The sequence below is a fragment of the Spermophilus citellus genome (genome assembly GCF_964194105.1).
Source record: "Spermophilus citellus genome assembly, chromosome: 17".
Classification (NCBI taxonomy): domain Eukaryota; kingdom Metazoa; phylum Chordata; class Mammalia; order Rodentia; family Sciuridae; genus Spermophilus; species Spermophilus citellus.
The window spans coordinates 52,911,626-52,930,083 of NC_138199.1; the positions used below are offsets into that span (position 1 = coordinate 52,911,626).

The 18,458-nt window shown below is 43.1% G+C and overlaps 1 protein-coding gene across 5 annotated transcripts in view; it reads right to left on the reverse strand.

The window, feature by feature from the left end:
- Positions 1–18,458, reverse strand: part of MED24 (mediator complex subunit 24) — a 35,741-nt gene that overhangs the window by 14,952 nt on the left and 2,331 nt on the right. For 2 of the 5 annotated variants that reach the window (XM_081272478.1, XM_081272479.1), the window contains exons 2-4: positions 8,711–8,877; positions 8,543–8,625; positions 285–323 (exon numbers count right to left, since the gene is read on the reverse strand). In XM_081272478.1, the coding sequence (XP_081128604.1) occupies positions 285–323; positions 8,543–8,625; positions 8,711–8,877 (289 nt within the window). Of the gene's footprint in view, positions 1–284; positions 324–8,542; positions 8,626–8,710; positions 8,878–9,346; positions 9,400–18,458 lie in introns of those variants that run through there. The other 3 variants (XM_081272481.1, XM_081272480.1, XM_081272482.1) reach the window with 3 other exon arrangements.

Sequence of the window (18,458 nt, forward strand, 5' to 3'; positions counted from 1 at the left end):
CAACAGCCTTCTCATATTAAAAATTGGCTTCTAGAGCTGGGGATATAGCTCATTTGAGTGCTTGTCTAGCATGCACAAGGCCCTTGGCTCGATCCCCAGCACCACAATAAATAAATAAATAGATAGATGGCTTCTACTTGCTAGCCCCCACTTCCCAGGACCTCCTTTCCTGATGGTAAGGGCAGCATCCAGCTTCACAAGTCATATGAGGTGGGCCTTGCTGGCACTATCATAGCTCTCTGGCCCCTGTATCCTATCTGGCTGGTGAGTGGTTATGTTCATACCTTACTGATAGCTGTGAGAACAGAAGAGTAGGACACCATCTAGAGGGAAAGAAGAAAGAAAACATTCAGATTACTAGTCTCCTACTCAAAAGGAACAATGATGCTTAATGTTACTGCAGCTCTGAGACTCTGACCCCTTCAAGAGGCCTCCTCAACCCATTAAACAATATATAATAATGCCATACATTGCCCTATTTCTGCTTCTATCAGACTCAATGCAAATGATACCATCAACATAAGCCCATTGAGATGAGTTTAGGGCCAGGTGTAGTCGCATGCCTGTAATCCCAGCGACTCGAGAGGCTGAGGCAGGTGGATTCCAAGATTGAACATAGCTTCAGCAACTTGTCGAGGCCCTGAGCAACTCAGCAAGATCTTGTCTCTAGTAAAATATAAAAAAGGGCTGGGGATGTGGCTCGGTGGTTGAGTGCCCCTGAGTTTAATCCCTGCTACAAAAAAGAGATAAGTTTGGGGGTACCCAAAGGTGCTATATTTCATGTTCACATGCTACTTGTCCATATAAGCAAGGTTTAACTGACTACCAGTAAGTAAAAGAACCATCAAGGGCTAGGGATATAGCTCAGTTGGTAGAGTGCTTGCCTTGCATGCACAAGGCCCTGGGTTTGATCCTAGCACCACACACACACACACACACAAAAAAAAAAAAAGAAAGAAAAAGAAAAAGGAAAAGAACCAGTAAAAGTGAAGGCTACTATTATTTTATTCCTATAACTTCTTTTTTTTATTTTTTGGGGGCTGGGAATTGAACTCAGAACCTGGTGTATACTAAGCATACATTCTACCACTGGGCTACAACGCCCCCAGCCCTGTTCCTATAACTTCTATCAAGAAGAGTAATTTGAGCTGGGCGTGGTGGTGCATACCTGTACTACTAGTGACCTAGGAGGCTTAGGCAGAAAGATATCAAGTTTGAGGCTAGCTTCAGCAACTTAGTGAGACCTTGTCTCAATATAAAATAAAAAGGGCTGAGAGCAAAGCTCAGTGGTAGAGACTCTGGATTCAATCCCTGGTACTGGGGAAAAAAAATGTGATCTTGGTTGAGGGTACAGCTCAGTGGTAGAATGCTTGCCTAGCATAAATGAGGCCCTAGGTTCAATCTCCAACACCACTAAAAAAAAAAAAAAAAAAAGGAGGAGGAGGAGTGGAAAAGAGAGAGGAAGAAGGAAAAAAGGAAAGAGTAATCTTATTTGGGCAGAAACTAAACAGAAACAAACATCTATGATGAACAAGGGCTACCTGCACCTTGAAATATGGAGTGAGCTTCCAAAGTTGAAATTTTTCCTCTATGTTCCAAGTAATTCCCTTACAACCATCATTACACATGCTGCCCCCACAATCAAGGAGCTCCTTGAAGATAAGGACACTCTTATTCAATGATTACCTCAATCTGTTTTTTTGTTTGTTTTAGTACCAAGGATTGAACCCAGGAGCACTTAACCACTGAGTCACATCCCCATCCTTTATTTGTTTATTTAATTATCTAGTTAAATTTGAGACAGGGTCTCACTGAGTTGCTTAGGTCCTTGCTAAATTAATGAAGCTAGCTTTGAACTTGTGATCCTTATGCCTCAGCCTCCCAAACCTTTGAGATTACAGGCATGCACTACTACGCCTAGTTGACTACTACAATCTTGATATTTATAGAATAAATTAAAATGGATCTTTGGCTGGGTGAAGTGGCATATGCCTATAATCCCAGCGGCTCGGGATTACATGCCTATAATCCTCAGGCCTGGAGTTTGATCCCTCCCCCCCAAAAAACCCAAATATTACACAAACACAAGGCTCTTTTTTTTTTTCTTTTCTTTTTTTTTTTTTTTTTTGGTAACAGGGATTGAACCCAGGGGGGCTTAACCATTGAGCCTCATCCCCAGCCCTTTTTTTTTTCTTTAATTTTTTTTTTTTAATATTTTATTTTTTAGTTATCGGCGGACACAACATCTTTGTTTGTGGTGCTGAGGATCGAACCCGGGCCGCACGCATGCCAGGCGAGCGCGCTACCGCTTGAGCCACATCCCCAGCCCCCCAGCCCTTTTTTATATTTTTATTTAGAGACAGGGTCTCACTGAGTTGTTTAGTGCCTCAATCAGTTGCTGAGGCTGGCTTTAAACTCACAATCCTTCTGTCTCAGCCTCCCAAGCTGCTGGGACTACAGGCATACACCATCACGCACGGCTAATACATAGCTTCTGAGTAATATAAATTTGGGAATCCTTGATTAAACATATATACATAGTTTTCTTTTTTCTTTCCTTTTCTTTTTGTAGTACTGAGCCTTGTACATGCTAGGCAAATGCTATTCCACTGAGCTATAGCCCTACCACTTTTGAGACAGGGTCTAAATTGCCAAAATTGGCCTCAGCCCCCTGTGTTGCTAGGATTATAGGTGTGCACCACCACAGCCAGCTTACATAGAGCTTTCTTTATTGTAGGACTTCTCAGAACTATAATATATTCATATACAATGAGAATCTCTAAGATGGCTAGAGATAAAACAAGCAAAATTCTTCAGATTTTTTTGACCAAAGGATTTCATTTACCTAGTATTTCCAAAATACATTTTGGGAAATTCTACCTGAACAGAAAGTTCCCTGAAGACCTGGGAAGAGTATTGAATTTATATCTGTTTCTCCAGCACCTAGCACTGCGCCTGCTCCTAGCAAAGTTTTCATTACTTTAAATAGTTGAATTTTAGGGCTGGGATTGTGGCTTAGTGGTAGAGCACTCGCCTAACATGTGTGAGGCCCTGGGTTCTATCCTCAGCACCACATAAAAACAAATAAATAAAATAAAGATATTGTGTCCAACTACAGCTAAAAAAAAAAAAAAAGTTGAATTCTAGAGACTGGAGTTGTGGCTCAGTGGTAGAGCACTTGCCTGGCATGTGTGAGGCCCTGGGTTCGAACCTCAGCACCACATGTAAATAAATAAATAAAATAAAATATCCATTTACAACTAAAAAATATTTTCAAAAAAAAAGGTTGAATTCTATTAATTAATTAGCTACATTCTGAAAAAAAATTATCTTAAAATAAATTTTTTTAAATATTTATTTATTTATTAGTTATTGGCGGACACAACATCTTTGTTTGTATGTGGTGCTAGAGGATCAAACCCGGGCCGCACGCATGCCAGGCGAGCGCGCTACCGCTTGAGCCACATCCCCAGCCCCTTAAAATAAATTTGTTAGTAAAACCTATTCAGGGGAAGGCAGGAGATGTGAGCATAAGGAAGATAGTAGAATGAAACAGACATTATTACTTTATATATGTATGTAACTGTATGACCAATGTGATTCTACAATATGTATACTCAGAAAAATGAGAAATTATATCCCATCTATGTATGATATATCGAAGTATATAAGTGTATTCTACTGTCACGTATAACTAATTAAAACAAATTTAAAAATTAAAAAAAAAGTAAAACCTATTCATCACCATAAGATGAAGGATACCCAGTTCAGAAGAAATAATTTATCTTTGGGGCTAGGAGTATAATTCATTTATTGAATGCTTACCTAGTATACACAAAGCCATGGGTTCAATCTCCAGCTCAAAAAAATTGAGATGGAAATTTTTTAATATATTTTTTCAGTTGTCAATGGACCTTTAATTTATTTATTGATACATGGTGCTAAGAATTAAACCCAGAGCCTCACACATGCCAGGCAAGTGCTCTGCCACTGAGCCACAACCCCAGCCTGAGATGAAGAATTTATACTGAATAAATTTAGTCCATACATAAAATCTCTCAAGTTGTCAGATGTTTAAAAAATAATTATAATCTGGTGTGCATATCTATAACCCATGTGACTCAGAAGGCTGAGGTAGGAGGATCACAAGTTCCAGGTCAGCCTTGGAACAAGTTCATCTCAAAATAAAAAAAAAAAAAACAAAAAAAAAAAAAAAACAGGGGATTTGGCTCAGTGGGTAAGTGAAATCCCTAGCACAAAAATTTACCAAAAAAAAAAAAAAAAAAAAAAAAAAAATTAAAAAGCAGAATGCAATGATAGAAACTACCAGAATAATCACCCACTTCCTGGGTTGTCTGTCTCCGCTTAAGGAGAAGAAGCCTCCAAAGATTTGAGAAGAAAGCTACATCAGCTTCAATGACCTGAATATGTATTTTCCCTCCATCACCTAAACAGACTGCTCTCTGTTCAGACATCTTTAACTAGAATTCTTGAACAGGAGCAAAACACAGAGAGGGCTTAAATACAATCAGTGTTCAGAATTACCATCAGCAGGACATACTGTGAAGCCAAAGCTAGTGTCTGACAGTGATCAGGAAGCTGGGAGCCTGCCTGGGCAGAATGACCATAACCTTCCAGGCTAGTGTTTGTTTATTTACAACTGATGTCCCCATAGCAAGAGCTTGGCAAAGAACTGAACTTTGTTGGATACCAACCTCTAGGTGGAGCTGGCTGTTCCCAGTAAAAGAGACCCCACACTACAAGGAAAGAAACTCCCAGTTCTGCATGTTTTGAGGAATGCTGTTAGACAAAATTAATTTATGGTCTTCAAATTGTGAATTCTGTAGGTTCATCAATTTTTTGTTAAGTATATTAAGAAAACACTGCTCCAGAGACCTGAAAACACTTTCTATGTGGTAAACTTTCACACAGGACTTAACGTATTCCAGTCTCATTAATTCCATCAACATGCTAGCTCTGAACCACCACAAACCCCGGAGGCTGGAGGACAGTGGCATGGCCAGCTGGACACATGGCTCGCCCAGCCTGACCTTGCAGCTGCTCTCTAATCCTCTCTGCTCTTCTTCATATTCAACACCCCAACTACTCTTAAGTGCCCTCTCCAGGCACAACACTGGACCAAAGAGCCTCTTGACTCTGAAGGAAGAACGAATTACTGATTTTGCATAGCACTTGACAGGTCATGAAGGTCTTTCATGTATATTTATTTCTTACTCTCTTCAGCCTCTTTCTCCTTCTTGCCTTTCTCATCACTGTTTACACATCTCAAGATTCATCTACTTTTGAAAGAGCTTCCCGCAGACCCCACATTTCTACTTAGCTACTCACTGTCTCTACCCACTCTCTTCCGTGTGCTCTTCAACTCACTCCAATCACTTCTGTTCTGACCACAATACCTTCATTTTGTTTCTATGTGGTGCTGAGGATCAAACCCAGTGCCTTCTCTTTAAAGTCATCAACTAACTCATGCTGTTAAACCCACTGGATCTGTTCTGATCAACTTCCTTGTTTATCGATCTACCTTTCCCTTGCCTTCTCTTTTTCTTTTTTTCCTTTGCAGTACTTGGGATTGATGCTAGCCAACAGCTCTTCTTCCCCCAGCTCCTCCCTTGGCTTTTTTTTTTTTTAGTATCACAGATTGAACTCAGGAGTACTCAACCATTGAGTCACATCCCGAGCCCTGCCTCTTTTTTTTCCCCCATGGTGCTGGGGATTGAACCCATGGCCTTGTGCATTTGAGGCAAGCACTCTACCAACTGAGCTATATCCCCAGCCCCCCAGACCTTTTTTTTTAAATTTATTTTATATTATTATATTTTTAGCTGTCGATGGACACAATACCTTTATTTTGTTTCTATGTGGTGCTGAGGATCAAACCCAGTGCCTCATGCATGTCAGGCAAGCACTCTACCACTAATTAAATGTGTCAATATTGGAGTATCTATATGATATTTTCCAAATGACAAATCTGTGATTTGCAAAAATCATACCTGGATAAAAGATCTATTTGAAGTGCAAGAGAAAGAGATCAATGGATTCTAATGTTAATAGCATGTAAAATCTTCTTTGATAGGGCTTCAGATTACCTGTCAAATTTTAGTACAGTATCAAAGAAAAACATCCAGTTATCTTTATTTATTTTTTAAATATATATATTTAATTTGTAAAAATTTTTTAGTTGTATTTGGACACAACACCTTTATTTATTTTTATGTGGTACTGAGGATCAAACCCAGTGCCTCGCACATGATAGGTGAGCACTCCACTGCTGAGCCACAACCCCAGCCTCCTCAGTTATCTTTAAACTTATTAATATTTTTTTCTTTTCAAATTAAACATCTAATGTGTAAAATCAGATTTTTTTCAGATGCTTTAAGCAAAATAGCCTATTATGACAATTGAATGTAGATCCAGGTATTATGGCACACACCTATAATCTTAGCAACTCAAGAAACTAAGGCAGGAGAATGGCAAATTCTAGGCCAGCCTCAGGAACTTAGTGAGCTCCTATCTCAAAATAAAATAAAAAATAAAAATGGCTGGGGACGCAGCCAGTGATAAAGTGTCCCTGTGTTTAATCTGCAGTACCACCAAAAAAAAAAAAAAAAAATTGAATTCAGAAGCAGTTTTGAGAATTCACATTCTATTTAAAAATTTTTTAAAATAGGGCTGGGGATGTGGCTCAAGCAGTAGCCGCTCGCCTGGCATGCATGCGACCCAGGTTCGATCCTCAGCACCACATACAAACAAAGATGTTGTGTCCGCCGAAAACTAAAAAATAAATATTAAAAAATTCTCTCTCAAAAAAAAAAAATTTAAAAATAAAAATATAAATGGTTGGGTTGTGCCAGGGGCGGTGGCCACACCTGTAATCCCAGAGGCTGCAGAGGCTGAGGCAGGAGGATCACAAATTCAAAGCCAGCCTCAGCAATGGCAAGGCGCTAAGCAGCTCAGTGAGACTCTGTCTCTAAATAAAATACAAAATAGGGCTGGGATGTGGCTCAGTGGTTGAGTGACCCTGAGTTCAATCCCTGGTACTACCCCCCAAAAAATGGTTGGCTTGTAACTCAGTGGTAGAGTGCTTGCCTAGCATGTTTGAGGTCCAAGGTTCAATCTACAACTAAAAAAATATTTAAAAAAACCAAAAAAAAAACCAGGGGCTGGGGATGTGGCTCAAGCGGTAGCGCGCTCGCCTGGCGTGCATGCGTCCCGGGTTCGATCCTCAGATCCTCAGCACCACATACCAACAAAGATGTTGTGTCCGCCGAGAACTAAAAAAATAAATATTAAAAATTCTCTCTCTCTCTCCTCTCTCACTCTCTCTTTAAAAAAAAACAAAAAAAAACAGGGGCTGGGGATGTGGCTCAAGCGGTAGCACGCTCGCCTGGCGTGCGTGCGGCCCGGGTTCGATCCTCAGCACCACATACAAACAAAGATGTTGTGTCCGCCGATAACTAAAAAATAAATATTAAAAAAAAATTCTCTCTCTCTCTCTCTCTCTCTCTCCCCTCTCTCACTCTATCTTAAAAAAAAAAAAAAAAACCCAACACCATGTGATTTCTGCCTCCCAGACCTTGCACACATTTTTCTCTTTGCTTTATACACTTTCATCAATCTGCCTGGTTCTTACAAAACATTCAGGTCTTAAGCCTGAATAGTTTAAAATGGCTTAAACATCACTTCTTTTTTTTTTTTTTAACATCTTTTTGAGAGAGAGAGAGAAGTTTTTTAATATTTATTTTTTAGTATCGGCAGACACAACATCTTTGTTTGTATGTGGTGCTGAGGATCGAACCCGGGCCGCACGCATGCCAGGCGAGCTCGCTACCGCTTGAGCCACATCTCCAGCCCCTAAACATCACTTCTTCCAGAAAGCCTTCCCTGATTGCTCAGACTGAAATTGGTACCCCTTCTGTGTACTCCCATAGTACCTATACTCTTTATCATAAATATATCCTGTGATTGATTAAACATCTGTTTTACCCACTACATTCCTTATGTACTGAGATCAGCTCTTGTTTATAGTTATGTCCCCAGGAGTTAGCACTGTCTGGCAAATATAAGCATTTGCAAACACTTTTTTTTTTTTTAAGCATTTGCAAACACTTTTTTTTTTTAAGCATTTGCAAACACTTCCCCCCCCCCCCGGGGGTGGGGTGGGGGTACTAGGATTGAACCACTGAGCTACATCCCCAGCTCTTTTTATTTTGAGACAGGGTCCTAAATTGCTTAGGGTCTGGCTACATTGTTGAGGTTCACCTTGAACTCCAGATCCTCCTTCCTCAGCCTCCTGAGCAGCTGGGATTACAGGCTTGTGCCACCATGCCTGGCAGCATTGGTAAACACTTATTGGTAAACTGAATGTAATATTCATCAAGATAAATGAGTTATTAGGTTTGCAAGTAAAGTGCAGTTCAGAAAGTGCTCTATTCAAATTCACTTAAAAAGTGTAAACTGACAACTGCATTCCAAGTGTTTTACCTCTAAAACCCTCACTCTTTGGGGGATGGGGGCAGTTTACCTGGGAACTAATGGCATACTTCAGATAAGACAGGATGAGAGGATTAGGGGAAGGTCCAATCATGGCCTGCTCCAAAAGTGCTTCTGCAAGGGAAATAACAAAGTAAAACTGAGTGGTTGCTCTTGGGGGTTTATTCCTCCCATCCATCCTTCCCGCTTTACTTGAGACCTGCCAGGTTGAGAATGTCCCAGGTGGCTCCTTTGGGAAAGAATTTCTTCATGTTGATTGCCCATTGGTAGTCACTCCATCGCTCCTTCCAGGCTTGCAAAATGGCTTGCTTCAGGTTCACCACCTTCATGACTTCACTCTGAGGAGGCGAGGCCGACAGTCGCCAGCTTTGAGGTAAAAGAAATGGAAAGAGAGAAGGGATGAGGTGCTGAGGGCAAGAACAGGGAAGGTAGAGTTAAACAGAAAGGAGATTTGGGAAAATAAAGCAAGGCATAAGAACCGGAAGGAAAATAAAGAGAAAGGGTGCAAGGCAGAGATCCTGTCAAGATCTCCCCTCCTGAACCATCCTCCCTTAAACTGGGGCACTAAAAGAAGGTGTCACGTTATGTATAACTATAATGCACCAGTAAAAAATATGGAAAAATAAAAAGAGAGTGTCAAAGGGGCTGACACAAAAACTAACAGAGGGCAGGAAGGGGTTAACCGAGCTCCGGTTGTCTCATTACGCCCTTAGCTATCGCTGTGTCCCTCAGCCATACCACCCCAAATCCTGACAGCCCTCTTTTCCCCATCTTCTCCTGAAATTATAATTCCCCACTTCCATTTCATCCACTACCACCCCAAATTTAAGCCTACCATACAATCGAGTTCTAGATCTTAGGCAACGCCATTTTGGCACCTATGAAGGAACTCGTTTTCTATTGGCTGAGGATACCAGATACTAACCAATGAGAATGCAGCAAGAGACAGGCTCCCGCCGCAGTGTCTTCTGGAAATTGTAGTTCATTCGACCGGGGTCGCGTATGTCTAAACTAGCCGGGAAACTACGGAATTAATCTAGTGGGCCTTTCTCTCCTTCAAAGGACAACATCAAGGAGCTGAGGCATCAAGAGATTCAGAGGTTAGGCGAGCAACCAGGCGTTGTCCAATGACGTCACTGTCTACCGGACCCTCAACTGCATTCTGACACCCCTAGTTAGTAGGCACTGCAAGCATGTTATGCTCAGTAACACGTTCTTTTCTGGCTTTGCCCTATTCACCCACTCACTCCAAAGCCCTGGCACCACCAGAGTTCTCATTTCTACACCTGTATTTCAGAAGTGACACTGAAGCGTAGTTAGTTGCACACATCACTACCTCACTCTAAAACCTGACAGTTCTTCCAGAATCTCCAGGCTATGCATACTGCTTGCATGCAGGTTAAGATCACCAAACCAAGTAAAGTCTAAGAAACTGTCCAAAAGGACCTAGGGAGACGTGATGAGGTAATGTGGTACCGTGAATGAGATCCTGGGACAGAAAATGAATATTAAAGAAAATCTTACTGGGCACGGTGGCACATGCCTCTAAGTCCGGTGACTTGGGAGGCCAAGATAGGAGGATTGAAAATATAAGGACAGGCTGGGCAACTTAGCAAGATCCTGGGTCAAAACAAAAAATAGGGGCAGTGATTGTGACTCAGGGGTGGAGCACTTGCCTAGCATGTGTGTGGCACTGGGTTTGATCCTCAGTACCACATAAAAAATAAATAAAATAAAGGTACTGTGTCCATGTACAATTAATTTTTTTTTTTTTTTTAGAGAGAGACAGAGATAGAACTTTAATATTTATTTTTTAGTTTTCGGCGGACACAGCATCTTTGTTTGTATGTGGTGCTGAGGATCGAACCCGGGCCGCAATTAAAAATTTTTTTAAAATAGGGCTGGGGATGTGGCTCAAGCCGTAGCGCACTTGCCTGACATGCGTGCGACCCAGGTTCGATCCTCAGCACCACATACAAACAAAGATGTTGTGTCCGCCGAAAACTAAAAAATAAATATTAAAAAATTCTCTCTCAAAAAAAAAATTTTAAAAAATAAAAATATAAATGGTTGGGTTGACGGGCTGGGGATGTGGCTCAAGCGGTAGCGCGCTCGCCTGGCATGTGAGCGGCCCGGGTTCGATCCTCAGCACCACATACCAACAAAGATGTTGTGTCCGCCGAGAACTAAAAAATAAATATTAAAAATTCTCTCTCTCCTCTCTCACTCTCTCTTTAAAAAAAAAAAAAAAAGGATACTAGTCCTGTTGGATTAGGGTCCTACCCTTAAAAAATAAATAAATAAATAAATAAATAAATGGTTGGGTTGTGCCAGGCGCGGTGGCCACACCTGTAATCCCAGAGGCTGCAGAGGCTGAGGCAGGAGGATCACAAATTCAAAGCCAGCCTCAGCAATGGCAAGGTGCTAAGCAGCTCAGTGAGACTCTGTCTCTAAATAAAATACAAAATAGGGCTGGGATGTGGCTCAGTGGTTGAGTGACCCTGAGTTCAATCCCTGGTACTACCCCCCAAAAAATGGTTGGCTTGTAACTCAGTGGTAGAGTGCTTGCCTAGCATGTTTGAGGTCCAGGGTTCAATCTCCAGTACTGAAAAAAGAAAAGGAAGAAAAAAAAAAAAACTAAGGAAATCTGATAAAGTATGGAATTTAATTAAAGGTTATAACTGTAACATACTAATATCAGGATATTAATAAAAGAAAAATTGGAAGCCGGTGTGGAGGCCAGTGGTAAAAACTTGCATAAAGCCTTGGGTTCCATTCATAGCACAGAAGGTAAAAGAAAAAGACCTCCAAGTATATGGAGACCCTCTACTATCTTCAAATTTTTCCCTAAAAATCTAGAGCTTTTTGAAGTTCATTTTTAAAGCTCTCTTTATTCCTAAGAACTATATTGTAGTTTATTATGTCCACAGCTTTTGCTTGTTTCCCTCCAGTGGGAAACCCAAAACCAAATGTTATCCACCTCTGGTACGGATGTCTGAGCGTCCCTTCTCAAAGTCCCCATGCCTTTCCTGTTCTATGAACAACCAGCTACAAGAATAACATGGAGGCCCGCCACCAATGTTCTGTCATTCCTCATTTTTAGCCCCCAAACCCATGTTCTGAAGAGCATGATATCCCAACCCATGAGTCTAGTCTCCATCTCTCTCTCTCTCTCTCTAAGACAGATTTTGACTATGTAGCCCAGGCTGACCTCTAACTCACAGTCCTCCTATCCTAGCCTCCCAAGTAAGAGGAGGGCTGGGGATGTAGCTCAGTTGGTAGAGTGCTTACCTCACATGCACAAGGCCCTGGATTCAATCCCAAGCATCAAAAAAAAAAAAAAAAAAAAAAAAAACATAACCGTATAAATGGAATTACAGATGTACACCACCACAACTGGCTCCTCCTAGGTCACCTTTTGAAGGAAAATCTTGATAATTCCAGAAGAGCATCCCACTCAAGCTCTGAAAGTAACATTGTAGCTATGTGGGCAGATAATAACATGATCCTGGTTTTCTGGAGCATGGTCTAAATGGGAAGATAGGAATACTGTCCAAAGGGCAGGAGGGCCACAGCATGTCCCTCTAAGATTGATACTGCCTATGGCCTTCCCCACTCTACTCACCCACATTCCCCTCCATTCTGTTCCCTTTGTGCCTTCCCAAGTGACACTACTAGAGAAGAGTGTTTATACAAGACAGTTGTCAAATATGTGTAGCTAAAGTATTAAAAGCATGAAGGAGGGAGAACCTCCAGGTTCCCCCAGAAACCCCCCCCCCCCAACACACACACCTGCCACCACTACAAGCCCTATTTCTCTGTAGTCTCTCACATAGCTGATTTCCCTTTTTCTCCCAGGACCCTCACTCCACCTTTGCCTGCCCCCACTTCCTATTCATTTTCTATTACAGAAGCCTAAGCCCCCAGCCTTGGGCCATTCCTAGATCCTGTGCTACTATCCCATCCCTCATAGCCCAAACTGCCCTTCTTGGAGAGAAGCTGTTAATGTGGTGACTGCACTTGACCTCACTGAGTTAGTGGGTCTTGACTCCGGTCCACCTGGGAGGGGGGAATATTTGGACCCTGAGGATAGTAATAATCTGAGCTCAAACCATGCCCTCTGGCAGGAAGCCTGGAAGATTTCTAAGGAAATGCCTCTTCCCCATTTCATAGTGATGGGAAGGCAACTGTTGTAGTCAAGTCATCTGCCTTCCCTGTCACCCTGCCTCTCACAAGCAGTCCTTTCTCTAGTCTTGGCAGGGTTCCTCAAGGACCAGATTCCTATTCAAGGACTCCCTTAGTTCTGGGCAAGGGCTATTTTCAATTTCTCTACTTTGACTCTTTTCTACTTTCTACTCTTTACTCTGTAAATATCAGAGACAGCTTTTCCCTATGTCACCTCTACCCATGCAACACAATATCTTCCTGGGGATCCTCTTAAGCTCTCTGCCTTGCCCGCCATAGGAACAAGACTTCACAAAAATCTTCCAGAGGATCAGAAAAGATCCTGAAGTCCTCTTTGGATTAAAAGGAAGTGTCACCTGAACACCCCCCCTTAAAGTCCCCTCCTAACTTTCCACTGTCCTTGGCTGTCTCTCAGCACCAACAAGGCTGGGCTCCCACCTCTGCTCTCCCACCCCTGAGCCCCAACATTTTCACCTTGTTGATTGGTCCCAACAGGAAAGGGTCTAGCTGGAGGGGAGGGGCAGGCAGAAGCCAAACAGGCAGAGTGACCTAGCAACATCAAGAATGGTGGCAAGAGGCTGGGGTTGTGGCTCAGTGGTAGAGTGCTCGTCTAGTACATGCAAGGCCCTGGGTTCGATCCTCAGCACCACATAGAAATAAATAAATAAAGGTGTTGTGTTCAACTACTTCAAAAAAATAAACATAAAAAAATGGTGGCAGGGGCTGAGGTTGTGGCTCAGTGGTAGTGCTCTCCACTGGCCTGTGTGAGACACTGAGTTTGATTCTCAACACCACATAAAAATAAATAAAATGAATGTATTGTGTCCATGTACAACTAAAATAAATAATAATAATAATAATAAAAGAATGGCATCAAAAGATCTGGGGATATAGCTCAGTTGATGGAGTGTTTGCCTCACATGCACCACACACACACAAAATGGTGGCAAGAAAGCAGCTAAGCCAGGATCTGGTAAGAGGCTGGGAGAAATAGGCTTTTGAGTTCTCAAGGGGAAGGGGACATTCTTTATCTAGGCTATTGAGGAAAAGAGGCAAGAGTCTAGACCCCCAAACACTGAAATTATTAGTAAGCATATAAGAAACAGAGCTTCCGGGCTGGGGATGTGGCTCAAGCGGTAGAGCGCTCGCCTGGCATGCGTGCGGCCTGGGTTCGATCCTCAGCACCACATACAAAGATGTTGTGTCCGCCAAGAACTAAAAAATAAATATTAAAAAAAAAAAAAAAGAAAGAAAGAAACAGAGCTTCCTTTCGCTCCAGAAGGAAATTGAGTCATTCCTGTCCCCAAGGTAGAACAATTTCCTTGGGAAGCTTTCCTGGGTCCCCCAACTCTGAGCCGCAGGTGAATGGGAAAAGAGAGTTGTTACCATACACTCCCACGTGGATGGCTCCAAAGCTGTTTCCTCTCCCTACCAGTTCCCAAATCAAAACCCCTACTTTCACCAGGTGTGGTGGCTCACACCGGTAATCCCAGAGATTTGGGAGGCTGAGGTAGGAGAATCACAAGTTCAAGGTCAGTCTCAGCAATTTTGCAAGGCCCGAAGCAATTTGGTGAGATCCTGTCTCAAAATAAAAGATAGAGATAAAAGATAAAATGGGTTGGGGCTGGGGATCTGTGGTTAAGCATCCCTCAGTTCAATCCCTAGTATTAAGAAAAAAAAAAAATCCCTGCTTTCTATTTATCTGGAGGAAGAAATCACAGATAAGAGGCCTGTGAAATGTCTATAACCTCAAGCAAAGCCCCAAGGACAGCCCTTGGACTCTCAGATCCCTATCTCTGTCTTCACACTGTTTCAAGAAAGGCAGAATTTGAACCAGCCCTCTCTAATACCTTGGAGGACACACTCCCCGCACACTTCTCCACACTCCCCGCACAGCAGGAAAGAAAGGTGTAGTGATCCTGAAGCCTGACAGTATCAGGGAAGGGAGACCAGCCTGCATTTCCTGCGTATTGCACCTGCTCCAGGCCCTGAGAGCCACTCTACTTTTCCTGGCTGTCTTTCAGGGTTTCTTCTACCTTTATTCATTCCACACTTTTCCCCCCTTGTACTGTGAATTGAACCCCGGGGTGCTCTGCCACTGAGTCACATCGCCAGCCCTTTTAAAAATATTATTATTATTATTATTATTATTTTAGTTATAGGTGGATGGACACAAGGTTCATTTTATTTTCATGTGGTGCTGAGGATTGAACCCAGTGCCTCATGCATACTAGGCCAGCGCACTCTACCTCTGAGCCAGCCCAATCCCACATTGCCAGCCCTTTTTATTTTTTATTTTGAGTCAAGCTCTCAGTAAACTGCTGAGACTGGTCCCAAACTTGCAATCTTTCTGCCTTGGCCTCCAGAATAGCTGGGATTACAAGAACGTACCACTGCCTTTGGAGTCTATTTTATACCTCCATACAGGAGTGTCCCATCTTCTCCACTAACTGGAAAGGCAGGACTTCAGAATAGTAAGCCCCAATTCTGATGGTAAAGGAGACTGCTCCCTCTTCTCTTCTCTTTTCTTCTCTGCTCTCCTTTTTTTTGGGGGGTACCAAGTGTTGAACCCAAGAGGGTAACCACTGAGCTATATCTCCAGCTCTCTCGCGCGCGCTTGCTCGCTCTCGCTCGCTCTCTCTCTCTCTCTCTCTCTCTCTCTCTCTCTCTCTCTCTATATATATATATATATATATATATATATATATATATATATGTATATGTATAATTTTGAGACAGGATTGCTTAGGGCCTTGTTAAATTGCTGAGGCTGGCTTTGAACTTGTGATCCTCCTGCCTCAGCCTCCCAAGATGCTAGGATTACAGGTATGCGCCATCACACCCGGTGCTCTCCTGACAAAGGTAAGTTGAGGGGGTTCTGTGGGGAAATGAAACCAGAGACTGGAAACAATTGGGGGATATAATATCTGACACAAATTTTAAAAAAAATTGCTGGGCACAGTGGTACACACCTGTAATCCCCCAGCAGCTCCAGAGGCTGAGGCAGGAGGATTGCAAATTCAAAGCCAGCTTCAGCAATGGCGAGACACCAAGCAATTCAGTGAGACCCTGTCTCTAAATAAAATACAAAACAGGGCTGGAGATATGGCTCAGTGGTGAGTGCCCCTGAGTTCAATCCTCAATACTCCCTGCCCACCCCCCCCCCAAAAAAAAAGAAAGAAAGACTGGTCACTGGTCACAGTGGTGTACACCTGTAATCCCAGCTACCTAAGGAGGCTGAGGCAGGATAAGTGCATGAAAGACACTTAATAAGACCCTGTTTGGAAATAAAAAATAAAAAGGACTGAGGATGTAGTTCAGTAGTAAAGCACTTGCCTAGTATTCTTGAAGCCCTGAGTCAGCTCCCATTACTGGAATAAAAAAAAAGTGTCAAATTTAAAAATAAAGGTAGGAGAATCCCTAAAAGACAGATGCCTGCTTCTTTTTCCATTTCTTGCTTCTACTACCAAAAGCAATGCTCCACCAGATGTGATCCTTCCCCTGACTCCCTCTTTGATGATTCATAGCTAGGGTATTTAATGAGACAAAGGTGATAGGGGAGAAATAAGTGGCTATTTTACTCTTTTATTGTTGTTGTAAATTTGTTTTGGTGTTGGCAAGTAAACCCAGGGTGCTTTACAACTGAGCCACATCCCCAACCTTTCTTATTTATTCTTTTTTTTTTTTTTAATTTTGAGACAGGGTCTTGTTAAAGTACTTAGGGCCTCACTAAGTTGCTGAGGCTGGCTTTGAACTTTCGATGCTCCTGCCTCAGCCTCTGCAAATCACTGGGATTACAGGTATGTGCCTTCATGCCCAGCTGCCCCAAAACTTAATTTCCTTCTCCACTTTCATCTCTCCTTCTCCTTCTCCTTCTTCTTTTATCCAAGCATCATTTATTCTTGATTAGGAGATCATTAAAGGGGAAAAGCATCCAAGTTTTATGTTCTCTTAGCTGGTGGTACCATAGTTTCCTCAGTTTTCCAGAGCACCCCTAATAAGAGGGGCTGTGTTTACAGAGTGAAGGGGTGTCTGCTGGACACTTATTACTTGTTGACATTACCCAAAGTCCAGGAGGTCAAGATTCAGTAGGGGCACTGGTAGTGTAGTTCAATGGTAGATAGAGATTATGTTTAGGCCCTGGGTTCATCCCCAGCACCAAATAAACAAATAAATAATGAGATAGGGAAGGGAAATTATTAAGGTTCAGGCCACAGAGTTAGCTCCAGGGCTAGCTGGCAGAGGCTTGTCCCCTATTTTCCCAAAGTGTCAAAGATGTATGATGCTTTTTTTTTTTTTTTAAGAAAGAGTGAGAGGAAGAGAGAGAGAGAGAGAGAGAATTTTTTAATATTTATTTTTTTAGTTCTCGGCAGACACAACATCTTTGTTGGTATGTGGTGCTGAGGATCGAACCCGGGCCGCACGCATCCCAGGCGAGCGCGCTACCGCTTGAACCACATCCCCAGCCCCTGTATGATGCTTCTTGGCAGAGGTGAAGGATGCTCTTCAGAAAGAAAGGAGGAATCTCTTCAGAAAGATATCTGGGTCCTCTGGCTGAGAGGGGTTAGATCCTCAAGAAATCTTGGGGTGCTTCCTAGCAACAGTCTGGGAGGAAGGGAGGGAGAGAAGCAAAAGAGAGAGGGAGGGGCCTGGGCATGGCTGCTCCTACTAGAGCCCAGAGAACAGTCTGTTCCTGCTGCCTCCTTGGCAACCAAAATCTAAGCTGGAGTGGAGGGGAGGGGGACCGTCAGATTTATCCCCCTTGGAGGGTCCCTAACCATTCACATTCATACCCCACCCTCTGGCTCTCTCCATAGGAGCTGGGCGTGCCCTGAAACAGAGTATCAGGGATGGGAGGGGATGGTCTAGGTGAGGGGTATCATAGCAAGAAGGGAACAGGAGCTGGGGATGAACTGAATCTGAATCTGAGAAGAGCTAGAAGCTTCAGGAAACAGGTGGGCAGGGTGACCGGGTGGGAAGAGGAGGATGCAACACAGGGACAGGGGCTATAAGCCCAGACTTGGTTTGGATCTGGGCGTCTGGTGAGACACCTGTTCTGGAGGCAGTGTGCCCTTCATTTTGCCCTTGCCCAGGTCTGTTACCAGACCCTATTGGGAAATCAGGAAAAAGGGAGAGGTCAGGAGAAGATGGGAAGGGTTCAAGTTACCCCACTCTGTCCCTAGCAGGGGTTGGAGGGAGGTAGATCTTGAGGCATTTCATTTTTTTAGCCCTGGCTTTAGTATTTCTTTGGGGAGGAGGGCATCTAGGATTTCAGAAAGTCTCTCCCGCCCAGTATTTTTAGGACACTGCATCAAAGACAGATGTGGTGGAGAGAGAGAGAATAGAAGGGAAACAAAAACAATAGCACCTTCATCTTCCCCTTCTGGATTCCTCACCCCTGCCCTAATCTAGATGACTGCTGGGCCTCTCTGTTGCCTTCTATTTTTACCTGGTCCAGGCAAAATGTGTATCTCATGCACCCAGGTTATCTCCCAACTCCCAGGGCAGCCTGGACCCGAGGAACTATTTTCATGCAGGACACAGCATGCACACTGCAGCCTTGCTCCCCAGGGTTTCAGTCAAACCTGATCACTGACGAGGTGGCATCAATTGGCAGGCAGCCACCCTCGAAGCACCTACACTGCACACTGCACTGACTTCACACTGCAGCCTTCGGCCCCACACTGCAGCTGTTGAATGTTCGCTCTGAGCCCAGACTGAACACAGGTGCCCTTACTGCGTGCTGATTCTGCACACTGCAA